The following is a 26,756-nucleotide window of genomic DNA, read 5'->3' as shown; positions in this document are numbered from 1 at the left end:
GTGCTATTCACATCAGAGCTCACAGCAACCTCAAACTCTTGGGCTTAAGTGATCCTCTTGCCTCAGCTTCCCAAGTAGCTGTGACTACAGGTGCCCGCCACAATGCCCAGCTATTTTTATTTTTTGTTATTGTTGTTTGGTAGGCCCATGCCGGCTTCGAATCCACCAGCCCCAGTGCATGTGGCCGGCGCCCTAACCACTGTGAACTATGGGCACTGAGCCCACAATTGTTAAAAACACAAAAATATTACTCCATACAGTTACCTAACCTTGATATCACATGGAAACATTATCCTGGTCAAAAAGTATCTGAGGTAAAATTAAGTAGTGGAAAAGAGCATAGAGTTTGGATTAGAAAAGACTGTGTTGAAAATTATGGCTCCACTCTGATTGGCTTTTTTTTCACAGTCTCACTGTGTTGCCCTCTGTAGAGTGTTGTGGTGTCACGGCTCACAGCAACCTCAAACTCTTGGGCTTAAGGGATTCTCTTGCCTCAGACTCCCAAGTAGCTGGGACCACAGGTGCCTGCCACAACACCCAGCTATTTTATTTATTTTTTTTAATTTTTAGAGAGTTTATTCCTATTTATTTATTTTTTGCAGTTTTTGGCCAGGGCTGGGCTTGAACCCACCACCTCTGGCATATGGGGCCGGCACCCTACTCCTTTGAGCCACAGGTGCTGCCCTATTTTTTGTTGTTGTTGTTGTTGTTGCAGTTGTTATTGTTGCTTAGTCCGGGTTCAAACCCCCAGCCTTGGTGTGTGGGGCTGGCACCCTAACCACTGAGCTGTGGGCGCCGAGCCCTCTGATTGGCTTTTTGACCTTTGAGATTTAGTCTCTCTGAACCTTTATTTCCTTATCCACAAAAGTGGGGATGATGGTAGTCCCTACTGCCTCTTTCGTATGTGAATTGGGAGGCTTATGCCAACATCAACCCATTGGGAGACATTTTTAACTCTATATTACATATACCAAAATTAAATAAGGATTTATTTACACGGCATTTATTTTATTTTTTTTTAGATGAATTTGTGGAGTTATATGATACATGGCATTTATATTGTATTAGGTATTGTAAATAATCTGGCGACGATTTAAAGTATAAGAATGTACATAGGTTATATGCAAATACTATGCCGTTTTATATAAGGGACTTCAGCATTCAAGGATTTTGGTATCCTTTGAGGTCCTGGAGCAATTCCTCCATGGAGAGACAACTGTAGTTGGTTACATTTTCTATTATCTTTGCTTTTAAGGTCGTTTATTTCTTTTGTATTTGTACGGGATAAGTACTGTGTACTGGGGTACTGCGGTGTCTCTCTTCCCAGCTGTGTTCTGTGATGGCTGGAAATCAGTTCTAGTGAGAATATTTATACCACGGAAATTGGAAAACACTGCAAATCTGGAATTGATTTGTGCGGAAGTTGAAAAACATTTCAGTTTAATAAATATAATTGGTATAGGGAAAGAAATTATTTCTTAAAAATTAGATAAGGATGCAGTGTCTAGAGCAATTGGAGTCCATTTAAATTAGTTGGTAGCTAATGAAGAACTGCTCCTTCCTAGATTCTGCTCTTGCTATTATGGCTTGTCTTTTTCTTTTCTTTCTTTCTTTTTTTTTTTGAGACAGAGTCTCACTATGTTGCCTTTGGTAGAGTGCTATGGCGTCACAGCTCACAGCAACCTCAAACTCTCGGGCTTAAGTTATTCTCTTGCCTCAGCCTCCCAAGTAGCTGGGATTATAGGCACCTACCACAGTGCCCAGCTATTTTCTTTTCTTTTTTTTTTTGAGTTTCGGCCAGGGCCAGGCTTGAACCCGCCACCCCCGTATATAGGGCCGGCGCCCTACTGCTTGAGCCACAGGCACCACCCTCCCGGCTATTTTCTTGTTGCAGTTGTCATTGTTGTTTAGCTGGCCCGGGCTGGCCCCGTAACCACTGTGCTACGGGCGCTGAGCCTATGATTTGTCTTTTGTCCATTGAAATATATCCAATATCAGATGCCATACAATGCGCATTAAGTTTATTCCTCATATGGTGAATGCTGAAATGTCTAGTCAGTACGTATGGTTGGGATAAAGGTGAGGTTGGTCCATGCAGTCTGTTGTCTTCAAAGACCCAGGAGGAACTGAAACTGAGCTTGGTAGCTCAGTACAAGCCACATTTCATGTTCATGTGTAAACACCCTCGTTCAAGGAAGTTTATATCCAGATTCATGAAAACATTATTCTTGCTAGTCCCTAGGTGTCAAAAGATATTTAATAATTTATGGGCTTGGCTTATACCTTTTTTTTTTAATTGAGACAGTCTCACTATTGTTGCCCTTGGTAGAGGGCAGTGGCGTCACAGCTCACAGCAACCTCAAACTCTTGGGCTTAAATGATTCTCTACCCTCAGCCTCCCAAGTAGCTGGGACTACAGGCACCTGCCACAACTCCCAGCTATTTTTTTATTTTTAGTAAGCCAGGGCTGGGTTTGAACTCACCAGCCCTGGTGCACGTGGGTGGCACCCTACCCACTGAGCTACAGGTGCCACCCTATACCCTTACATCTTGAGCTGCCCCCAGGCCTCATCATATGGCAGTGATAGGGTGTGAGAATGCCTATAATTTTTAAATCCACCACCAAGAGTGCTGTTCTTATTCCCCAAACTGCAGTTTTGAAGAAATTAAAAAAAACTGTAAACATGTACAACTACGAGCCCCGGATACTGGGCTGATCAGTTTCATGCCACATCAAGAATTAGGAGATAGAGACCATTACTTGTTGGTGATTTGCAGTTTTTTTATTGTTGTTGTTTTTTTGGTATTTTCTGTATCTTTGGGACTTTATTATTTATTTATTTTTTGAGACAGAGTCTCACTATGTCGCCTCACATAGTGTGGAGTTATGTGATACATGGTGTGGTGTCACAGCTCACAGCAACCTCAAACTCTTGGGCTTAAGCGATTCTCTTGCTTCAGCCTCCCAAGTAGCTGGGACTACAGGCACCCACCACAAATGCCTGGCTATTTTTTTGTTGTAGTTGTCATTGTAGTTTAACAGTCCTCAGGCTGGGTTCGAACCCTCCAATGTCGGTGTAATGTGGCTGGTGCCCTAACCCCTGAGTACGGGTGCCAAGCCCATCCTTGGGACTTTAGGTAACTTGCCCAAGGTCACGTAATGGCAAGTTTCAGAGCAAGAACTCTATGCAGGTCTTCTGATTCTCAGCAGTACTCTCTCCTCTGTACTATACAACCTGTAATTACATGAAATTATCCAATACTGTATACATTGCTGCTGAGCCACCTAGAACTGAGAATGTTACATGTATGCACACTGCTTCGTAATGAAGTATATGAAGTAAACTTGAGTGCTGTTTTTCTCTGTTCATGCCTAGGAAAAGAACTGTAGTCATGAAGTAACAGTGATTCTATTTTCCAGAACTTTCTATGATGCAAAATCTATTGGTGAGTAACTCTTTTTTTCCTCCTACAGTTATATTTTTGTTATGTTTCCTCTCCAAAGGTGCAGAATCTGTGGCCTTAAGGACACTTGTGGCCTTCTTGGTCCTTAAGTGTGGCCTTTTGACTGAATCCAAATTGTACATAACAAGTTCTTTTATTAAACGGGGTGTAGCAAAGAAAGATGAAGCTTTTCTTGCCTCCTTTGGTGCTTAAAAAAGAATGATCTTGAAAACAGAGGGCTGCAAGTTCCTCACCCCTGCCAGCTACAGCAGTGGGGCCTATCCCAAGCACCACCATTCTTTTTTATCTTCTTTCCCTTTGCACTGTCCCATCTTTCCCACCCTATGAGGACAGTCTAAGATAGTAAGTAGCATAGTCCATTTGTTGTTGTAAGAAGTGCGTGGGCTGTGATTCATTTTAAAAGCAACTTTACTAGTGTGGGCATGGGGACTTATACCTTTAATCTTAGCACTTTGGGAGGCCAAGGCAGGAAGATCACTTGAGGCTGGGAGTTTGAGTCCAGTCTGGGGAATGTAGTGAGACCTCATCTCTGAAAAAAAAAAAATTAGCTGAGTGTGGACTTTTCCCTAAAGTTGCAGCTACTTGAGAGTCTGAGGTTGGAGGATCACGTGAGCTCAGGTTTGAAGCTGCAGTGAGCTATGGTCGTACCTCTGTGCTCCAGCCTTGGGCAATAGAATGACTCTCTGTCTTAAAAAAAAAAAAAACCCAACTTCATAAACATTTATCTTTATTTTGTTGAGATAACAACAAATCTTTAACCCAAAAGAGGAAGCTGACAAAACTATAAATTTCTCTGTTTGGTCTAAACTACATATTCCATTTTCTCTATTTCAGATGAATTTCCTGAAATAAACAGAGCCTCAATTCGACAGGATCACAAGGGACGGTTCTATGAAGACTTTTACAAGTATGTTTGGGTGCTTCGGTGTGCCTTCTATTTATTTATAGGTTGTTTCTTTCTTTCTTTCTTTTTTTTGCAGTTTTTGGCCGGGGCTGGGTTTGAACCCGCTACCTCTGGCATATGGGGCCAGTGCCCTACTCCTTTGAGCCACAGGTGCCGCCTATAGGTTGTTTCTTTACTAACTTAAAAAAAAATAATCTTTTTATTTTGGAATAATTTTATTTTTATGTTTTTGTTGAGCCAGAGTCTCATTATGTTGCCCTGGGTAGAGTACCATGGTGTCACTGCTCACAGCAACCTCAAACTCTTGGGCTCAAACAGTTCTCTTGCCTCAGACTCTCAAGTAGCTGGGACCACTGTTGCCCACTACAACGCCTGGCTATTTTTTTAGAGATGAGGTCTCACTCTTTTTTAGGCTGGTTTGAACTCATGAGCTCAAGTGATACACCCACCTTGGCCTCCCAGAGTGCTAGGATTACGGGTGCGAGCCACTGCACTCAGCCTTATGGAAGAACTGTAGATTCACAGGGAATTTGCAAAGATAGAACAGAGCATTCCTGTTTACCCTTTCCCCTGTTTTCTCTAATATTAACATTTCATAACGAAGTTACATTGGTCAAAAGTAGATTAGGGTCGGTACATTAGTATTAGTTACATTCAGACTTTTTTCATATTTCGTGAGTTTTTTCACCCATGTACTTATGTGATCTAATCCAGAATGCCACATTTCATTTAGGCCTTCTAAATGTTTTATTGTGAAAAATTTCAACATGCACAAAATGAATGAATATTATAATGAATTGATATACCCAATACCTGGATTTAGCAGTTATTATTTTGCCATATTTGATCCTTTTTTTGACTGAATTTTGTTTTACAAATTATAGATGCCATAACGTTTTATTTCTATGTCTATCAAAAAGGGCATTTTTATATGTAACCACAATATCATCATTTCATTTAACAAAATTAATAATGATTGTATAATATCATCTGATGAATGGTGCATATTCAGATTTTCTTAATTGTCCCCCAAAACAACTTCTTATGTTTTATCTGATTCTTTTTGGTGTTGTTGTTGAGACAGAATCTTACTATGTTGCCCTCAGTAGAGTGTTGTGGCATCACAACTCACAGCAACTTCCAAATCTTGGGCTTAAGCAATTCTCTTGCCTCAGCCTCCCAAGTAGGTGGGACTACAGGCACCTGCCACAATGCCAGGCTATTCTTTGTTGCAGTTGTCATTGTTGTTTAGCTAGCCCAGGCCAGGTTCAAACCTGCCACTCTTGGTGTATGTGGCTGGCGCCATAACCACTGTGCTATGGGTGCCAAGCCATTGTTTGATTCTTTTTTTTTGAGTGACAGAATCTCACTTTGTCACTCTTGGTAGAGTGCTGTGGCATCACAGCTCACAGCAACCTCCAGCTCTCTTGGGCTTAGGCAATTCTCTTGCCTCAGCCTCCTGAGTAGCTGGGAGTACAAGTGCCTGCCACACGCCTGGCTATTTTTTTGTTGCAGTTTGGCTGGGGCCGGGTTTGAACCCGCTACCCTTGGTATCTGGGGCCAGCACCCTACTCACTGATTCTTGATTCAAAATCTAAGACACCACCCCATTGTCTGATTCTTAATTCAAAATCTAAGACAACTTCCTCCTTCCTTTTTACCCCCTAACTATTGACTTGTTGAAGAATCTGTGTCAGTAGTCTGGTAGAAGTATACATCTCAAACTTTAGCTGCATATGAACTACTCCCTGAGGATTCCACTTCTGACCAGGATCTTTTAAAATGCTGATTTTAATCAGTTCAGGTGACCTGGGATGGGCCTAAGATTCTGCTTGATAGCGAGTTACTATGTTTATATATATTACTTATTGGTCTCTTTGTACCACATTTTGAGTAGGGAGGCTGTAGAAAGAATATCCTATCTGGATTTGTCTGATTACATCCTTATGGTTGTGTTTAATTGGGTATTTTTTCTAAACCAGAAGTTATAATGGTGGTGATTTTGATCCCCCCCAATCTTTGGACATTTGGCAGTATCTGGAGACATTTTTACTGTAAAAACACATAGCAGAGAGAAAAGGAGATCATGTAACTGGTATTTTGTGAATAGGGATGCTGCTAAATGTCCTACAGTGCATAAACAGCCCTACACAACAGAGTTATTTTGCTCAAAATGTTGTTAGTATGGCTGGGCACAGTGGGTCACATCTGGAATCCTACCATTTTGGGAGGCTGAGGCAGAAGGATCACTTGATCTCAAGAGTTTGAAACCAGCTTAAGCAATATAGGAAGACCCCACCTCTACAAAAAAATAAAATAGAAGAATTAGCTGGGTGTGGTGGTAGATGCCTGCAGTTCCAGCTCCTTGGGAGGCTAAGGCAGGAAGATTGGTTGAGCCCAAGAGTTTGAGGTTGCTCTGAGCTATGATGCCATGGCATTCTAGGGCAGGCAGCAAAGTGAGACTGTGTCTCAAAAAAAGAAAAAAAATTTAAATAAATTAAGACAGAAAGAAAAGTTGATAGCACCCAAGTCAAGAATCTCTGATTTTAATTTTTTTTTAATTTTTTTATTGAGATAGAGTCTCACTTTGTGGCCCCCAGTAGAGTGCTGTGGCATCATAGCTTATATCAACCTTCAACTCTTGGGCTTAAACGATTCTGTTGCGTAAGCCTCCCAAGTAGCTGGGACTGTAGGCTCCTGCCATAACGCTCTGCTTTTTTTGGTAGAGACAGGGTCTCACTGTGGCTCAGGCTGGTCTCGAACTTCTGAGCTCAGGGCAATCCACCTGCCTCAGCCTCCCAGGGTGCTAGATTGGGTTCCTCAATAACATGAAGTGTAGGACCATGACCTCTTAAATTCTCAGATGTTTGGAGAAATGTACCACCTCAGTTGGAGGACTGAACAGACATCTAAATGGATGTTACAAAGCCATTTGCTTTTGAAAAGGTGTTAGATTGTTTCATTATTGCCTAAGTTTTTACAAAGATTTTATGTTTACATAAAACGTAACAGAAGCACATTTAATCACCTCTGGCTACACTTGTTAAAGCTTTTAAAGATTTCTTCTCTCTAACTCTGCTATTATTGGTTGGGTCTTCCTCAAACTGTTTCCTTCCTTAACTGAGAGGAAGAACTCCTTGTTTCTCTTTTTGCCTCAGACTTGGAGATACAATATCTCTCTGTTTTGCAGTAACCATTTACTTAGTTTTGTTTTGTTTAGTTTTGGATTCAAATGTTTAGTTTTGTTTAGTTTTGGATTCAAATGACCCCTCTTCCTAGCCCCCCCCAACCTTAAATATGTATATAATACTGGGAATGTTTCTTGGTCATAGTTCCTTCCTAAGACCCAAGCCAGCATACAATGCTAACTTACATTTTTTTCCTTTTTCAAATTGTAGTACCATTTCAAAAGAATAAATCTTTTAGGGGTGGCGCCTGTGGCTCAAGGAGTAGGGTGCTGGCCTCATATACTGGGGGTGGCAGGTTCAAGCCCAGCCTGGCCAAAACTGCAAAAAAAAAAAAAAAGAATAAATCTTTTATAACTGTGGTTTTTGTTGTTATATTTTGTGTTTTTAGAGACAGAATCTTGCTCTGTCCCCATCTTAGGGTACAGTATCCTGATCATAGCCCTCACTGTAACTTCAAACTCCTGGGCTTAAGCCATCTTCCTGCTTTAGCCTCCCAAGTAGCTGGGACAATAGGCATATGCCACCATGACCGGCTAATGTTTACATTTTTTTGTAAAGAGGATGTCTGTGTTAGTCAGGCTGGTCTCAGGTGATCCTCCTGTCTTGATCTCCCAAAGTGCTGGGATCACAGGTGTGAGCCATCATGCCTGGCTTGTTTTTAAAAATTGATGCTGTGGATAAGTGCCGAAGAGTAACAAAAAGGAAACTTTGTAAGCAAGTTTTTGGATAATTCCCCCGCCCTGGGTAGAATGTAGTGGTGGCATAGCTCATAGCAACCTCAAACTCTTGGGATCACCTGATTCTCTTGCATCAGCCTCCCCAGAAGCTGGGACTACAGGCGCCCACTACAACGCCTGGCTGTTTTTAGAAATGGGGTCTCGCCTTTGCTTAGGCTAATCTTTAGCTCCTGAGTTTAAGCAATCCACCTGCCTCAGTCTCCTAGAGTGCTGGGATTACAGGTGTGAGCCACTGTGCCCTGTCCTTGGATAATCTTTTTAGCTATTCAATTACAATTATTTAAACCTATGAAATGGAAGAAGAATATAATGAATATTTGCTTGCTTTTTCCCTAGACTTATCAATTATATTCAGGATATTTAACATTGATATAAAGAGGTCGGGTGTGGTGGCTCACAGCTGTAATCCTAGCACTCTGGGAGGCTGAGGCTGGAGGATCCTTTGAGTTCAGGAGTTTAAGACCATCCTGAGCAAGAGAGACTCTGTCTCCAATTAAGAAATCGTAAAATTAGCCAGGTGTCATGGCAGGTGCTCAATCAACCTAGTAGTTTGAGCAGCTGTGAGCTATGACACCATGGCACTGTAGCTTGGGGCAACAGTGAGATTCTCTAAAAAAAAAAAATAATACTATTACCTAATCTTTCATATTTGCCAGTTTTCCTAATATCCCTTATAGAAATGTTTTTCCTGATTCAGATTTCTATCTAGAATCATGCATTGCTTTTAGCTAAGATTATCTTGTTTGTTTACATTTTTTTTTTTAAGCATTCGCTGCTTTTATTTTTATTTATTTTTTTATTTTTGCAGTTTTTTTGGGCTGGGGCTGGGTTTGAACCCACCACCTCCGCCATATGGGGCTGGCGCCCTACTCCTTTGAGCCACTGGCGCCACCCTACATATTGTTCTTTTACAATGTTTCACTATGAAAAATTTCAAACATAGAAAAGTTGAGAGAATGGTATAGTGAACATTCATAACTCAGCCACTTAGATTTTACAACTAGCATTTGCTATATTTATCACATATCTGATTATCTTTTAAATCATTTAAAAAGTAATACATATTCATTATAGAAATTTTGGAAAATATGGAACACAAGGTGAAACATAATAGTGGTTCCACTTTCTTACTGAGATGACAAGATGGTAATATTTGTCTATTATGCAGGACTTATGACACAAGGGGTACTGTATTCTAACCACTTTACGTAACTTGATTCATTTAAATATCACAACAGTCTATGGGATAGTTTCTGTTACCCCATTTTACAGATATGAAAACTTGGACACAGAGTTTAAGTAACTTATCCAAAGTTCATGGCGTATTAGTGGTGGGGTATGGACCTGACACCGTCTAGTTCAGAGTCTGTGTTTTTTGACCATTATATTATTTATCCTCATATTGAATATACTTTATTTTATTTTTATTTTATTATTACTATTTTTTTGAGACAGAGTCTCACTGTATTGCCCTTGGTAAAGTGCTGTGATGTCACAGCTCACAGCAACCTCAAACTCTTGGGCTTAAGCGATTTTCTTGCCTCAGCCTCCCAAGTAGCTGGGACTATAGTCGCCCACCACAACGCCCAGCTGTTTTTTTTTGTTGCAGTTGTCATTGTTGTTTACCAGGCCCAGGCCAGGTTCAAACCCACCTGCCTCGGTGTATGTGGCCGGCACCCTAACCGCTTAGCTACAGGCGCTGAGCCTGAATATACTTTAAATTATCTGTTGCTCTTTTGTTGGATCCTATATCCCTTTGAAAATTTTATGTTTTTAATTGAAAGAAACCAGTTGTCTCTTTCTTACAGTACAGGTTCGTTTTAAGGAAATCATAAAGTTAAGTAAAGAATAGTTCAAAACACCCGCAATTCCACCACCTCCCAGATATAATTACCATTACCTTGGTGAATCAACCCCTGGTCTGTGTATTTAGAAACAAAAATTAGTTTGCAAAGAGATATCACATACTTCACTTTTTTTTTTTTTTTTTACATGTTTTAAACCTGTCCTTTCTGCTTGCTGAATCACAGTGCCATTCCAGGTTAAACAATCTGCTTCTACAGTTTTTTTTTTTAATATAGAAACTCCACTGGATTATTATTACTGAACACTTGAGGTGATTTCTAGCTTTTCACTATTGTCAATAGGTCTGCCACTGAACGTTCTTACAGATAAGTCTTTAAGTATACTCTTAATTTTTCCTTATGATAAATTCCCAGAAATGGCATCACTGAGTCAACAGATATTCTATTTTCTTTTTTTTTATTAAATCATAGCTGTGTACATTAATGTGATCATGGGGCACCATACACTGGTTGATGTTCTATTTTTGTAAAGGCCTTTCATTTGAACAGCCAAATCATCCTCCAAAAGCTTTGAAGTAGAAAATTCTGTTTTCTTAGGAGCCGTCTTATTTCTCTGTGTCCTCACCAACACTTAAGTACTCTTTTTTTGTTTCTTTACCAATTGGATTGGAAGCAACATTATCTCATTGGGTCTTAATATTCATTTCTTTTATTGGTGAAGATAATTGTTTTCTCATGATTATAAGCCTTTATATTTCTCTTGTGAGTTGCCTATTTGTCTTCATAGCTTTTTCTTTTTCTTTCTGTCTTTTTTTTTTGAGACAGAGTTGCCCTGAGTAGAGTGCCGTGGCATCACAGCTCACATCAACCTCAAACTCTTGGGCTTAAGCAATTCTCTTGCCTCAGCCTCCTAAGTAGCTGGGACTACAGGTCTGCCACAACGCCCGGCTATTTTTAGAGATGAGGTCTTTCTCTGGCTCAGGCTGGTCTGGAACTTATGAGCTCAGACAATCCACCCACCTGGCCCTACCACAGTGCTAGGATTATAGGGGTGAGCCACCTCTGCCAGCCATAGCTCATTTTTAAAATCTTTTGTGTGTCTGTGTATATGGATGTGTTTTATCTTACCCCTTGTCTGACTCTGTAGTCCTAAGGGAAGTACTTTTAATAATGTGATAGAATGTTTGTCCAGATCTTTTTCTGTCTAGCCCAATTTAAAATTGGTATGGTCTGTTTTTGTTATCAGTGAAATCAAATATACTTAGGTAGAAAGAACAGTATTGTGAACCTCCTTATACTCTTTACTTGTATTTAGTAATTATCAAAAGGGATCACATCATTTTTGATGGCTATATTTTTGTCAAATTTTTAAAATTTAACTAATTCCTTATTGTTCGATATTCATTTATTTATTTTGTTTAAATTGGGACAGAGATTCGTCTGTTGCCCAGGCTGGAGTGCAGTGGCACTCACTGCAGCCTCCAACTCCTGAGCTGAAATGATCCTCCTGTCTCAGCCTCCTGAGTAACTTGGATTGCAGGCGAGTGCCACCATGCTGGGCTAATTGTTTTTTTTTTTTTTTTTTTCCATTTTTTTGTAGAGATGGGATGTTGCTGTGTTTCTCAATCTCGTCTCAAACTCTTGGTGATTCTCTTGCCTCAGCCTTCCAAAGTGCTGGGATTACAGGCATGAGCTACTGTGCATGGCCATTTTTTTTTTTTTTTTTTGAGACAGAGCCTCAAGCTATCACCCTGGGGAGTGCTGTGGTATCACAGCTCACAGCAACCTTCAACTCCTGGGCTCAAGCGATTCTCCTGCCTCTGCCTCCCAAGTAGCTGGGATTACAGGCGCATGCCACAATGCCCGGCTATTTTTTGGTTGCAGCCATCATTGTTGTTTGGCGGGCCCGGGCTGGATTTGAACCCACCAGCTCAGGTGTATGTGGCAGGCGCTTTAGCCGCTTGAGCCACAGATGCCAAGCCTATGGCCATTTTTTATTTTTTTTTCAGATTAATATAAAGGTACAAACGATTAGGTTACAGTGTTTGCATTTGTTAGGTAAGGTCCCTGTTGTAGTTGTGTCCTGTACCCGTGAGGTGTGCCATGTACTCTTACATTGGGTCCATTAGGTGGGAGCAAATCAATTCTCCTTGTATGGCCAATTTTAAAAAAGTTTTAAATTATCTATATCACTGTGATAAATGAATACATAGTTATATAGCCCTAAGTTTAGAATAAATTTCAAGCATTGACATTATTAAGGAAAATGTATATTGTTTTCTATTTAAATTAAAAAATTTTTTGAAATACATTCACATGGTTCCTATTTCCAATTTTTAATTCACAATGTGTATTGTAAAGCGATTCCCACCCATTCCTTTCCCCTAATCAAGTCTCCCAACCTGGGCATGTTTATTGGATTTATATTTAATACATATATATGGATGTTCTTTTTTCTTTTTTTTGGCCGGGGCTGAGTTTGAACCCGCCACCTCCGGCATATGGGACCAGCGCCCTACTCCTTGAGCCACAGGCGCCGCCCTATGGATGTTCTTTTTAAAGGTTTGTCTGTACATATGCCTAATTGCAATTCAAGAGCGTAAAATGTACATGCCCTCAACAGCATATGGGAATCCATATGTATCCCTGTCCAACAATGGGCATTAGTACATGTACGACATGAAGGCAATTTTTTGGCCAGATGTGGTGGCTCACACCTGTAACCCTAGCACTCTGGGAGGCCAAGGTGGGTGGATTGCTTGATTGAGCTCTGTGTCTACTAAAAATAGAGAACATTAGCTAGGCATCATGATGGGCATCTGTAGTCCCCACTACTGGGGAGGCTAAGGCAGGAGGATCACTTGAGCCCAAGACTTTGAGGTTGCTGTGGGCTATGATGACACTACTCCACTCTACACAGGGCGACAGAGTGAGACTGTCTCACAAAAAAAAAAAAAGGCAATTTTTGAAACGTTTTTCTAGCCTTTTTTGTGATTACTAATATGATTGTATTTCTTTCTTAATGTTTATTAAGTGTATTTAACTTCATTACTTCTTTTATTTTTCAAAACACATTTTAAATACTAATCAAACTAAACATTGATTTTTTTTTTTTTTGAGCTGTTGCCCTGGGTAGAGAGTGCCGTGGCATCATAGCTCACAGCAACCTCCAACTCCTGGGCTCAAGTGATTTTCCTGCCGCTGCCTCCCAAGTAGCTGGGACTACAGGCGCCCGCCACAACCCCCGGCTATTTTTTTTTTTTTTGGTTGCAGCCAACATTGTTGTTTGGCAGGCTTGGGCTGAATGCAAACCTGCCAGCTCAGGTGTATGTGGTTGGCACCTTAGCCACTTGAGCCACAGGCGCCGAGCCTAAACATTGATTTTAAAGAGAGACAGGTGGTATTAAGGATACTGCTAGCAGTAAACCCCAAATACCCCAGTCATATCAGACAAATGGCAAATCTCTTCCTGATTCATTTACTTCTTATTATATAGTTAATTCACCCAGCCCTAGTAATCCCATCTTCTTTCCTTGTAAGGGACCTGAGGCAATAAATAGCTGCTTGCTGTCCATTTTACAATAATACTCCTTTCAGAGTGGTGGTGCAGAATGAGAGAAGAGAAGAATGGACTTCGCTCCTCGTGACCATTAAAAAACTCTTCATCCAGTATCCAGTGTTGGTGCGCCTGGAACAGGCAGGTACTGCATCCATGTGACAGAAGGTGTGGTGGCAGAAGGAGGTCTGAGCGGGAGGCTGGGAGACAGAGAAGAGGTTCATGCTTGTTTCCCATCCATTGCCCTGTGTAGTTTCTGCATGTGGTCAGGTTTCTATTTCAAGTGGATCCACTTGTTCATTACATATGTAGTAAGTTCAGCAATGTCCCTAATGCAGGACTGGGGGCCTTGGGAAGCCAGACACCTGCTTTTTTTTTTTTTTTTTGAGAATTCATCTTTCATGAGATGTTTGTCCTTCTCTCGTAACTTTTGTTTCAGAGGGCTTTCCTCATGGAGACAATTCTACCTCAGCACAAGGAAACTACCTGGAGGCCATCAATCTGTCATTCAATGGTGAGTCACGATACCAGCCACAGTGAGCCAGCATCTTTCTTATTCATGGCTGTGAACTTCTCTCTACTAATGCCCTCTATTTTGCCTTTTTGAATCAAGTGAACATTTTCTTTTTTTTTTTTTTTTTCTTGTAGAGACAGAGTCTCACTTTACGGCCCTCGGTAGGTGCCGTGGCCTCACACAGCTCACAGCAACCTCCAACTCCTGGGCTTAAGCGATTCTCTTGCCTCAGCCTCCCGAGTAGCTGGGACTACAGGTGCCCGCCACAACGCCCGGCTATTTTTTGGTTGCAGTTTTGGCCAGGGCCGGGCTTGAACCCGCCACCCTTGGCATATGGGGCCAGCGCCCCACCAACTGAGCCACAGGCGCCGCCCCAAACTATGTTCTTATTATCATATTTTCCACCCTATCCCTCAGCTGCTTTTAGGTAATTAAAAAAAAAAATCTACTCATGGGGAGGCACCTGTGGCTCAGTTGGTAAGGCGCCGGCCCCATATACCAAGGGTGGCGGGTTCAAACCCAGCCCCAGCTGAACTGCAACCAAAAAATAGCTGGGTGTTGTGGCGGGCGCCTGTAGTCCCAGCTACTTGGGAGGCTGAGGCAAGAGAATCGCTTAAGCCCAGGAGTTGGAGGTTGCTGTGAGCTGTGTGATGCCATGGCACTCTACCGAGGGCCATAAAGTGAGACTCTGTCTCCACAAAAAAAAAAAAAAAAAAAAAAATCTACTCCTGGCTCGGCGCCCATAGCACAGTGGTTAGGGTGCCAGCCACATACACCAAGAGTGGCAGGTTCAAACCCGACCCTGGCCAACTAAACAGCTGCAACCAAAAAATAGCCAGTCATTGTGGTGGGCGCATGTAGTCCCAGCTCTTTGGGAAGCTGAGGCAAGAGAATCACTTAAGCCCAGGAGTTTGAGGTTGCTGTCAGGTATGATGCTACGGCACTCTACAGAGGGCGACATAGTGAGACTCTTGTCTCAAAAAAAAACTATTCAGTAGAAATCAGAAAAAAAAAAAAAGAAGAAGAAGAAAGAATCTATTAACGGCTCAGCACCTGTGCTCAGCGCCAGCCACATACACCGAGGCTGGCGGGTTCGAACCTGGCCCGGGCCTGCTAAACGACAATGGCAACTGCAATAACAACAGCAACAAAATAGCCCGGCGTTGTGGCAGGCACCTGTGGTCCCAACTACTGGGGAAGCTGAAGCAAGAGAATCACTTAAGCCCAGGAGTTTGAGGTTGCTGTCAGGTATGATGCTACGGCACTCTACACAGGGTGACATAGTGAGACTCTGCCCCGCCCCAAAATCTGCTTGAAAAAAAATTACAAAAGTAACCCGTGTTCTTAGAATTTAATATTAAAGAGGTATACATATTAAGTAAAAAATGATACCCTCCACCAGTACTATTGATCCTTTTCTAAGAGAAACCATTTGTTCACATCACAGTGTGATTTCTTCTTAGTGTCTATTCCTGCATTTATGTGTTGGCTAAAATATTACTGCTTGCAAATAACAGAAACCTACCAAGTTAATTTAAACAAGAAAGGAAATTCACTGTAAGGACACAAGAGCTTAGTGGGGCAGTTAGGAAAGGCTTAAATGCCATGTTGGAATAGGTGAGGACCTTGGTGGCTCTGGGAACCACAGCTGCAGGAATTCCTAGAGCTGTATGCAGCTCCCAGCAACTCCGGTTCTGCTCTCCTGTATTCAGAATTTCACATTCCCAGCAGAGGGAGTCGGATAGGCCTAGATCTGCTTAGCTTTCTGTCCAGTGGTGGAAGTGATGATGTGTGCTCACATCATCTGTTGCATCACCTTCCCATGTGCTTGCACCCAGGTGCTGGGGAATTCTAGAATATAGTGTCTTTTGGAAAATCTTTTTGTTTGGCCGGGCACAGTGGCTCATGCCTGTAATCCTGGCACTCTGGGATGTCAAGCCTGGTGGATCACTTGAGCTCAGGAGTTTGAGACTATCCTGAGCAAGAGCAAGACCCTGTCTCTAAAACTAGCCAGGTGTTGTGGTGGGTGCCCACTCAGGAGGCTGAGGCAAGAGAATCACTTGAGCCCAAGAGTTTGAGGTTTCTGTGAGCTGTGACACCTATCACTGACTTTCCATAGTAAGAATTGCAGATGGCTAGAAATAAAAATTATCTTGCCATGTTTAACAAGTGATCTCAAGATTCTGGTCCACTCTCTTAAATTAATATTTGATTCTTTTTTTTTTTTTTTGAGACAGAGCCTTAAGCTATTGCCCTGGGTAGAGTGCCATGGCATCATAGCTCACAGAAACCTCAAGGTTTGGGCTTAAGCAATTCTCTTGCCTCAGCCTCCCAAGTAGCTGGGATTACAGATGGCTGCCACAATTCCTGGCTATTTTTGTTGTTGTTGCAGTTGTCATTGTTGTTTTAGCTGGCCTGGGCTGGATTCAAACCCGCCAGCCTCTGTGTATGCGGCCAGCACCCTTCCCACTGAGCTACAGGTGCTGCCTCTTTTTTTTTTTTTGAGACAGAGTCTTACTCTGTCACTCTTGGTAGAGTGCCGGAACATAGCATAGCTCACAGCAACCTCAGACTCTTGGGCTCAAGTGATCCTCTTGCCTCAACTTGCCCAATAGTTGGGACCACAGGCACCTGTCACAAGGCGCAGCTAGTTTTGTTTTGTTGGTTATTATTATTATTATTATTTTTTTTTTTTTGAGTAGAGATGAAGTCTCACTCTTGCTTAGGCTGGTCTTTTTTTTTTTTTTTTTTTTTTTTTTCTCTAGGGAAATTCAATAAGGCTGGTCTTGAACTCCTGAGCTCAAGGGAGCCACCCACCTCGGCTTCCCAGAATCCTAGGATTAAAGGTGGAGGCCACCATTTGATTCTTTTAAGTTTCAATACAGACTCATTTGTGGATGGTTTAAATTAACCACATGAAATCTGAGCATTTAAGCTGCATTAAGGCAGGTGTTAGGCATCCATGAGGAGGATTGACAGAGGTGACGGGGGCTTAGTTCTCAGTTCAAACAGTTCTTAATTTAGAAGAGAAAAGACAGACAACCAACTAGAATGTGGTAGATGGTATAATAGAAATATGGACATAATCCTCTGAGAGTGCACACATGCTTGCCTGTGGCTGGTTTCTGAATTTTTGTTTTATTTCAAGTGTTTGACAAGCACTACATCAACCGCAACTTTGACCGAACTGGACAGATGTCTGTGGTGATCACGCCTGGGGTGGGTGTCTTTGAAGTGGACCGCCTACTCATGATCCTGACCAAGCAGAGGATGATAGATAATGGTACCGCTCCCTGGCTCATGCTCTGTCTGTCTCTGTCTGTGTGTGTATAGCCTGACTTTCCCCTGAGCTTTCACCGACTTCTTAGAGTGTGAGGAGTGCCACAAGGTCTTCTGCGTGTCACAAGATCCAGGCGTGTCAGTAGACGTCAGATGACAAAAAAAAAGTAGCATCGTCAAATCAGTATGAGAAATGCTGGGTCATACATAAATTACCAGGTTCTATAATTGTAGGCCTTCCCGAGAGTTTCTGATACGTTAGCCTATGTTGTTTATCTCTAGAGGGTGTGTCTGGTATTCTGAGTTCCCCAAACATATTGGTAGAGTGACGCAAGAGATCGCACTCTGGGAGGATTGTTTCAACCCATCTTGGGAAGCACCATCAGGTCATCTTGTTCAGCCCTCTTTGCATAATGTACCTTGTGTCTCCAGCTTGGCTCCATGATCCCCAATTTAACTTCTGTTTCACCAACAAGATGGAGTGAGGAAAGCAAATCCTGACTGTCAATACAAAAAAAGCTCTGTTAAATGACATGAATTGGTTTTCTTTTTTACTGTGATTACACAGTTCTTATTCCTTTCTGGCCTCAAAAGAGGAACCAGACAAAATGCATCTATTTATTTCTTTGTTGCATAGGAAACACTGGTGAAGTTATAAATCATAGATGGTAAAGCTGGTTTTGCCTCATACCTTGTTAAATAATAGCATTTATGGACTGGGACACTCACGTTTTCCCACTCCCCTCCGTCCAGCTCATTTTGTCTTTTCTTTTTTAGGAATTGGTGTGGACTTGGTGTGCATGGGAGAGCAACCATTACATGCTGTCCCATTGTTCAAGGTAATTAGATTTTGGATATTTCAGGTTGAGAATAGCCCAAAACAGAGAAGTTGTAACAGTTCCACATCTTACTTACCCCGTGCATTCACTTTTTTCCTCGCAGTTGCATAATCGGAGTGCTCCTCGGGATTCTCGTCTGGGTGATGACTATAATATTCCTCACTGGATAAACCACAGGTGGGTGCTATCTTGATCAGTAGTAGGTGGTGAGGGTTTCAAATAGCTTCCTTGCCCTTTTCTCTTTAAATTTATTAATTTCTTTTTTATGGCACAAACGTTTGTCAAGAAAATGTGGAAACCGAAGTTCTCACCTTTGCTTAAAAAGCTTCTCCATGTGCAAAACAGTAGCAGTAACACAAGAACAGTCTGTGATAAAAAAGTAAAAACAAAATTTTTTTTGTTTTTAGAGACAGAGTCTCTCTCTCTCTTTTTTTTTTTTTATGTAGAGATAGAGTCTCACTTTATTGCCCTCGGTATAGAGTGCTGTGTCATCACAGCTCACAGCACCCTTCAGCTCCTGGGCTTAGGCGATTCTCTTGCCTCTGCCTCCTGAGTAGCTGGGACTACAGGCGCCCCTTTTGTTGCAGTTTGGCCGGGGTCGGGTTTGAACCTGTTACCCTCGGTATATGGGGCCGGCGCCCTACCCACTGAGCCACAGGTGCCGCCCATAAAAACAAATCTTGAAGGGCTTATTTCCACTATTATTCCAAAGTCCTAGTGTTTCCAACTTCCACAGACCATAGTAGAACAGCACTGTGCCTGGCCTTCTCCATTTGTAAAAAAGTCCCCAGGCCTCCTTACACAGGACAAGGTTTCAGTGTTCTTGCTGATTCTACCTCAGTGATGTAGTTTCTCTTGCCCCTCTGCCAGTGCCACTGCTTCATCTCTGGCCTCATCTTTTTTTTTAATTTCAGAGTGTTAGGGGGTACATGTTTTATTTACATACTTTGTTTTTGTAAAGATTTGTTTATTTATTTAATTATTTTGAGACGGAGTCTCACTCTCTGGCCCAGGCTAGAGTGTTGTGGTGTCAGCCTAGCTCACAGCAACCTCACACTCCTGGGCTCAAGTGATCCACCTGCCCTATTCTCCCAAGTACCTGGGACTACAGGCCTGCACCAACAATGCCTGGCCAATTTTTTCTATTTTTAGTAGAGATGGGGTCTTGCTTTTCTCAGGCTGGTCTCAAACTCCTGAGCTCAAGGAATGCTCCCACCTTCATCTCCCAGAGCAGCTAGGATTGCAGGTGTGAGTGACCATACCTGACCATGTTTTTGTACAGATTGAGTCTAAGTTGTATGTGTAATGTGCCCTTCACCCAGATAAAGTGCACTATACCCGATAGGTGTATATTTATCCATCCCCTTCTCCTCCTGCCCCCATCCTCATCTTTTTGAACTATGGCAGTAATCTTTTTGGTGTGTCTATTTCTCAACCTTGACTCTATGACATTCGGGGCCAGATCATTCTGTGCTGTGGGGGCTGTCTTGTGTGTTGCGGCTCGAGGGAGCAGCGTCCTGACCTCTACTTGCTTGGTGCCAATAGCACACACATAATGTCTGCAGAAATTGTCACTTGTTCCCTGGGTGGCACAAACCACCCTCCAACCCCGTGGGGCCTCCAACCCATGCCCCATTGAGAATTACTTCTTTTGACCAGTGTTTTTCTTCTTTCCTTTCTTTTTTTATTTTGTTCTTAAGCAACAGAGCCCTTTTTTCAAGTTAAAGTCTTAGAGTCCCAATATAAAAAAGCAAAATGAATTAGTGTTCCTCTCTGCCCTCTGTGGCAGGCCCTGAGGTAGCACCTCAAACCCTGGGGGTCTAGGGACTGGCGTCCAGCAACCGCTGTTTGCCAGAGTCACTTTTGTGAAAACAAAATCCTCCTGCTCTTTCCCTCTGATTCTTCACACCAAATTTGATAAAGACTGAAATATTTGCAAGATACAATTGTAAGAGGGACTTTACCTAACAAATGCAATCAGTGTAACCTGGTTTCTTGTACCCTCAATGAATCAACAACAACAACAAAACCAAGAGACTGAAATATTTGACACCTGAAGCTCCTTGCCCACCACTGCCCTCTTTATTTTTCAGGGAAGCACTTCACTTCTAGAGGGCCTCTCTGTCTGCCCTTCCCTCACAAATGCCTATTTATCCCCTAGACCCAGCTCTTGTCATCTCTCTTCCCTGAATTCTTCCTGCGCTGCCTCCAGTATCCAATAGCTGCTTTCCCTTTCATGCTTCCAGAGCTTTCTGTCTTTCTTTGGGTTATTTGTCTATGGCCAGGACTTAGGAGGAGCAGAAAACCAGGAGCAGAAAACCACCGGGCTCTTTCCTCAGTGCAACATAAGCTTCAGTTTTAGCTTCTGTTTTTTTTTGTTGTTGTTGTTGCAGTTTGGCCGGGGCTGGGTTTGAACCTGCCACCCTTGGCATATGGGGCCGGCGCCCTACCCGCTGAGCCACAGGCGCCGCCCTTAGCTTCTGTTTTGTTGTAAATCTTTACAGCTTGAAAACTCATCACAAATTTTGATTGCAGCTATATTTTAACTTTGTTATGGGCTAGATTGCCATCAGTAAAGTGGTTCTTCTGGTCACCTATAAGTACTCATAGGTGAAGAGCCATGAATGAGCAAGGAATAGTCATTTTGGCCAGTTCTGTGAAGATGAAAAGGGTCACATTATAATTATCCGGTTCCAAGTATGTCTATCTTCTCTGGGAGCCCAATGAGATACTTACTGTCTGGTCACCTATGTTCTTTATATGTATATATAAGTTATACTTTTTTTTTGTTGTTGAGACAGGGTCCCACCCTATGCCCCTGAGCAGAGTGCAGTGGGCGTGGTAGCTCGCCACAACCTCAGACTCGGGCTGCGGGCACCCCGCTGCCTCAGCCTCCGGAAGCCGCTGGGATTACAGGCGCTCGCCGCGGCGCCCGGCTGGGTTTTTCCATTTTTTTCACGAGTCGGGGTCTCACTGTCGCTCAGGCGAGTCTCGAACTCCTGAGCTCAAGCGATTCTCCCTCCTCAGCCTCCCACAGTGCTGGGATTACAGGCGTGAGCCACCACGCCCGGCTAAGTTATACTTTTAATGATGTTTAGTTTTGTATGTTGCCATTGCATGGCCTGATAAGGTCATTACTTATTTTTAAAAAGTGACTACTTCATTATAATATGCCTTCATAATCTTTCTCATCTTATGTTTATGTTCCCATTATTATTATTTCTTTTTTTGTTTGTTTTTGAGACAGAGTCTCACTATGTCATCCTGAGTAGAGTGCTGTGGTGTCACAGCTCACAGCAACCTCAAACTCTTCGGCTTAAGCGATTCTCTTGCCTCAGGCTCCCAAGTAATGGGACTACAGGCACCCGCCACAACACCTGGCTATTTTTTTTTTTTTTTTAGAGACAGAGTCTTACTTTATTGCCCTCCATAGAGTGTCATTGCATCACAGCTCTCATAGCAACCTCCAACTCCTGGGCTTAGGTGATTCTCTTGCCTCAGCCTCCTGAGTAGCTGGGACTACAGGCGCCTACCACAATGCCCAGCTATTCTTTTGTTGCAGTTGGGCCGGGGCCGAGTTCAAACACGCCACCCTCGTTAGGGGGGTAGGGGCCGGCGCCCTACCTACTGAGCCACTGGCACTGGCCAAAAGCCAGCTATTTTTTGTTGTTGTTGCAGTTGTCATTATTGTTTAGCTGACCCGGGCTGGATTTGAACCCGCCAACCTCAATGTATGTGGCTGGCGCTGTAACGACTGTGCTACGGGTGCCAAGCCACCATTATTATTATTTTTTTATGTTTTTTGAGACAGAGTCTCACTCTCTCACTCTGGGTTAGAGTGCTGTGGCATCATAGCTCACAGAAACCTCAAACTCTTGGGCTCAAGTGATCCTCTTACCTCAGCCTCCCTAGTAGCTAGGTGTACAGTCACCTGCCACCACGCCTGGCTAGTTTTTCTATTTTTAGTAGAGATGGGTCTTGCTCTTGCTTAGGCTGGTCTTGAACTCCTGAGCTTACGCAATCCAACCACTTTGGCCTCCTTGAGTGTTAGGATTACAGGTGTGAGCCTCTGTACCCCATGCCTGGCCTATATTACCATTATTTTAAAAACCTGATTCTTGGCTGAGCACAGTGGCTCACACCTGGGTGGCCAAAGCAGGAGTATTACTTGAGGGTAGGAGTTCAAAACCAGCGTGAACAGCATAGCAAGACTGTGTCCCTACAAAAAATTAAAAATAAAAGAAAATAAAAATAAAAACCTGGTAAGATAGAGCTGATTTCTTTTTTTCACTATTTCAGAGTAACTTATTTTTTTGTCAGCCTCTATCTTTGGATCTGTAATTTTTTTTTTTTTGTTTGTAGAGACAGAGTCTCACTTTACTGCCCTCGGTAGAGTGCCGTGGCGTCTTTTAATGGACATTCAGATTCAATTGCCAGTAAAAAAAAAAATAGCTGCTCTTTAATTATATATCACATTTTATGGTTTTCAGTTTAGTTCAGGAAATAAGGTAAAAAATAACCATAGTACACACAAAGTTGTATATATAAAGTATTGTAGTTTCCTTAAATTTTACTTTAGAGCAACTTGAAAGTTTCCTGAATTTTTCACTTTATTTTTCATCCTGAATTGCTTCTCTGATGCTAGTTAAGATGGAGGATGGAACCTCGTGCTTTAGAATCTGAGATGCGTGAAGGCCTGAGGCCTGCTTTTCATTTCATTGTAAGCTTTGTTTGCCTATGCCACTTGGGGATGGGAACACAAGGCCCTGAGATGGACAGCTGCTCACAGGGGCTCTTGTTCTTTTCTAGTCAGCAAAGCCTCTTTTTTTGTGTGTGTGTGTGGTTTTTTGTTTTTTTTTTTTGGCCAGGGCTGGGTTTGAAACTGCCACCTCCGGCATATGGGACCAGCGCCCTACCCCTTTGAGCCACAGGCGCCCCCCAGCAAAGCCTCTTTAGAAACAGGCAAGGTATTCCCACTATGTTAAGGCCTGAGTTTACTAAACATAATCAAATTGTCTTCAGTGAAGACTTAATACTCCCAAAGTATAATTGTCTAATAATGAAAATTGATCCAGAAAGTAATGTCAGGTATGTTAAAAGTTACAATACTGACCTGGTGTGGTAGCTCACGCCTGTAATCCTAGCTCTCTGGGAGACCAAGGTAGGTGGATTGTTTGAGGTCAGGAGTTTAAGACCAGCCTGAGCAGGAACAAGACTTGACTCTACTAAAAATAGAAAAATTAACCAGGTATTATGACAGGCACCAGTAGTCCCAGCTACTCAGGAGGCTGAGGCAGCAGGAGAACTTGAGCCCGAGTTTGAGGTTGCTGTGAGCTATGATGTCACAGCACTCTAGCCTGGGGCAACAGAGTGAGACTCTGTCTAAAAAAAAAAAAAAAAAGGAAGAGTTACAAAACAGATTTTTGGGATCACAGGAATTTATCTTAGAAATCATGTAAACCATCCAGTCACATTGTGCAGGTAGGAAACCAAGTTCCAGAGTGGCTTGCCTAGGGTGGAATAACAAGTTCATGGCAAAGGTGCAGCTTGTAATTTGAGCCATTTGAAACCATGATATTAGATGGTTTTTGGCCTTCAAAAATAGTGCTCTATGTGTCAGAAACAAGTTCATGGCAAAGCTGCAGCTCTTAATTTGAGCCATTTGAAACCATGATATTAGATGGTTTTTGACCTTCAAAAATAATGCTCTATGTGTTAGAAACCCTTTCTTCATGCTGACATCACTTGAACACTCAGATGTTTTACAATTAATATCTGGGAAGAGAGTAGCCTTCTCTATTTGGTACTTTCCTAAATACCACTGTGAAAGGCCAAATCCCAGGGCCCATTTGGATTCTAGGTCTGTCTGTATGTGGCATCTTTCTTTTTTTTGAGACAGTCTCACTATGTCGCCCTGGGTAGAGTGCAATGGTGTCACAGCTCATAGCAACCTCCAACTCTTGGGCTTAAGCAATTCTCTTGCCTCAGCCTCCCAAGTAGCTGGGACTACAGGCACCCGCCACAATGTCCGGCTATTTATTTTTGTTTTTGTTGCGGTTGTCATTGTTGTTTAGCAGGCCCGGGCCAGGCTCAAATCCACTAGCTTCAGTGTATGTGGCCCACGCCCTACCCACTGCGCTACGGGCGCTGCCTGTGTGTGGCATCTTAAGTTGTTATCTACTTAATATGCCACAAGGATTGCTTCATGATCCATTGGCCATCTGTTGAAATTGCCTTTTGATAGAAGGCGGAGATTGGTCAATATTCAAAATTATCTTTACCACTAGTGAATGATAGATAAAAGAGAATACAGAGAGATGCTTGAGTAATAGCAAAGGCTGCACAGCCTCTATTCATTCACCATATTCAAGGCAAGGATGAGTCTCTGGTTTTCTTGTATACCTGACATGAGTATATTAAGATGCTCTTCAAAGGCATTGGGATTTAATGATTTCTGCAATCTTTTCTTGAGTACTAACCTTTTTCTTTTGTTGCTTTATTCTTGCTTACTAAGTGCCGATTGATTGATAGGGACCTCCCTTGGGTGTAGCATCACGCCAGGTATCAAGGTGAAAGTATCACAGTATAAATAGATTTTAATCACTGCCACAAGGAGGAGATTCTGATCCACGTAGGAGTTAAGATTTGCATGCATAAAATAATTTATGGGGAAAAAAAGAATAGCACAACAATTAAAAACATAACTAATGTTTTATAGTCACTTCTTGCCAAAGAAGTTAGAATTTGCAAGATCAGTGAAGCTTAAAATAAATTCCATCACAGGGGGACTGATCTATGCCTGGGATTTCAACTAAGTCTTGAGGTTAAAATAAAAGGGATTTAGATTAATGGCCCTGTTGGTTTCTTTTACAGTTTCTACACATCCAAAAGCCAGCTCTTCTGTAACAGTTTCACCCCACGAATAAAACTGGCAGGAAAGAAGGTAGGTTTCACTGACCAGCAAAGCCTTTGGGGACTGTCACATGTTGATGTGTTTATTTTAGTACTGAGGAACCTTCATTTCCCTTCATCTCCCCCAGGGTCAGGAACAGGGTTTAAGAAATTTTGTCTTAGGCTCAGCCCTGTGGCTCAGGGAGCTAAGGTGCCAGCCACATACACCTGAGCTAGAGGGTTCAAATACAGTCCAGGCCCACCAAACAGCAATGACAGCTGCAACCAAAAAATAGCCGGGCATTGTTGCGTGCATCTGTAGTCCTAGTGCAACAACACTAGGGAGGCAGAGGCAGGAGAATCTCTTGAGCCCAGGAGTTGGAGGTTACTGTAAACTGTGATGCCACGGCACTCTACCCAGGGTGACAGCTTGAGGCTCTGTCTCAAAAAAAAAAAATTGTCTTACAACTTTACAGTTATGAATAACAAGATAACCCCCATAGACAGCATGAAAAATATGCAAAAAGTTAATTTTATTATGATGTGACTGGTTTATTCCGATCCTGAGGCCACTCAGATACCAGTGGGGTTAAAACACAGATACACAAATGGGAATTATGGTAAGAAGGTCCATCCTAATAGTAAAGAAATGAAAGTTCAAACTAGAAAGCAGGGGCTGGGTAAGATGGCTCACACCTGTAATCCTAGCACTTCAGGAGGCCAGTGCGGGTGGATTGCCTGAGCTAGAGCGAGACCCCTTCTCTATAAATAGCTGGGTGGGTGCCTGTAGTCCCAGCTACTTAGAAGGCTGAGACAAGAGAATCGCTTGTGCATAAGGGTTTGAGGTTACTGTGAACTGTGACACCACAGCACTCTACCAGGGCAACAAACTGAGACTGTGTCTTAAAAAAAAACAACTAGAAAGTAAATTCATTTTTTTTTTGCTTACCAAATAGGTTTAAAATATATTAAATTATTAATTATACTACATGCTGGAAAAAGTGATGAAATTGGTACTTGAGTACCTGGTTAGTGTGTGATAATTTTGCAAAGCAGTTCAACCGTGTGTATTGGGAGCAATGTCAGTGTTCATGCCATTTGACCAGGCAAGTCCATTTTGGGCATGTGGTAAATTAGATCTGGGTCTCGTTTCATTTATAATAGTAAGAAGTTGAAAGCAACAAAACAATGGTTGACTAAATCATGCAGTATCTACTTGATGAAATATATTTGTAACTAATAAAAAATGCCAGTTTTAAGAACCTAAACAAGTATTTTTGATGTAATATAAGAAGAAAAAGAGGCTATTATGCTCCTAGGATCCAGACCTGGATGCTGTCACTCCTCTGCCTATTTCCAGTAGAGCTGAATTCTCTGAGAGTTGCCCGATTTGTGGCCATGTTACATTAATAGTTTCAGAGCAGCCGGGAGTAGTGGGAGGCTGAGGTGGGTAGAATACCTGAACTCAGGAGCTCAAGACCAGCCTAAGCAAAAAGTGAGACCCCATCTCTACCCAAAATAGGAAAACTAGCCAGGCATTGTGGCAGGCACCTATAATCCCAGCTACTTGGGAGGCTG

General features: G+C 42.4%; 1 protein-coding gene across 5 annotated transcripts in view; it reads left to right on the top strand.

Annotated features, from left to right (window-relative positions):
* The window catches only part of DEPDC5 (DEP domain containing 5, GATOR1 subcomplex subunit), a 175,195-nt gene that overhangs the window by 33,951 nt on the left and 114,488 nt on the right, over positions 1 to 26,756 (top strand). For all 5 annotated transcript variants that reach the window (XM_053589971.1, XM_053589968.1, XM_053589970.1 and 2 more), the window contains exons 11-18: positions 3,378 to 3,447; positions 4,300 to 4,372; positions 13,697 to 13,800; positions 14,095 to 14,169; positions 17,318 to 17,452; positions 18,226 to 18,287; positions 18,391 to 18,464; positions 25,161 to 25,230. In XM_053589971.1, coding sequence (XP_053445946.1) covers positions 3,378 to 3,447; positions 4,300 to 4,372; positions 13,697 to 13,800; positions 14,095 to 14,169; positions 17,318 to 17,452; positions 18,226 to 18,287; positions 18,391 to 18,464; positions 25,161 to 25,230 — 663 coding nt within the window. The remainder of the gene's footprint in view (positions 1 to 3,377; positions 3,448 to 4,299; positions 4,373 to 13,696; positions 13,801 to 14,094; positions 14,170 to 17,317; positions 17,453 to 18,225; positions 18,288 to 18,390; positions 18,465 to 25,160; positions 25,231 to 26,756) is intronic.

The sequence above is a fragment of the Nycticebus coucang genome, chromosome 4 (genome assembly GCF_027406575.1).
Source record: "Nycticebus coucang isolate mNycCou1 chromosome 4, mNycCou1.pri, whole genome shotgun sequence".
Lineage (NCBI taxonomy): Eukaryota > Metazoa > Chordata > Mammalia > Primates > Lorisidae > Nycticebus > Nycticebus coucang.
Note: the sequence above shows the minus strand (reverse complement) of the source record. Positions and strands in the feature narration are given on the sequence as shown.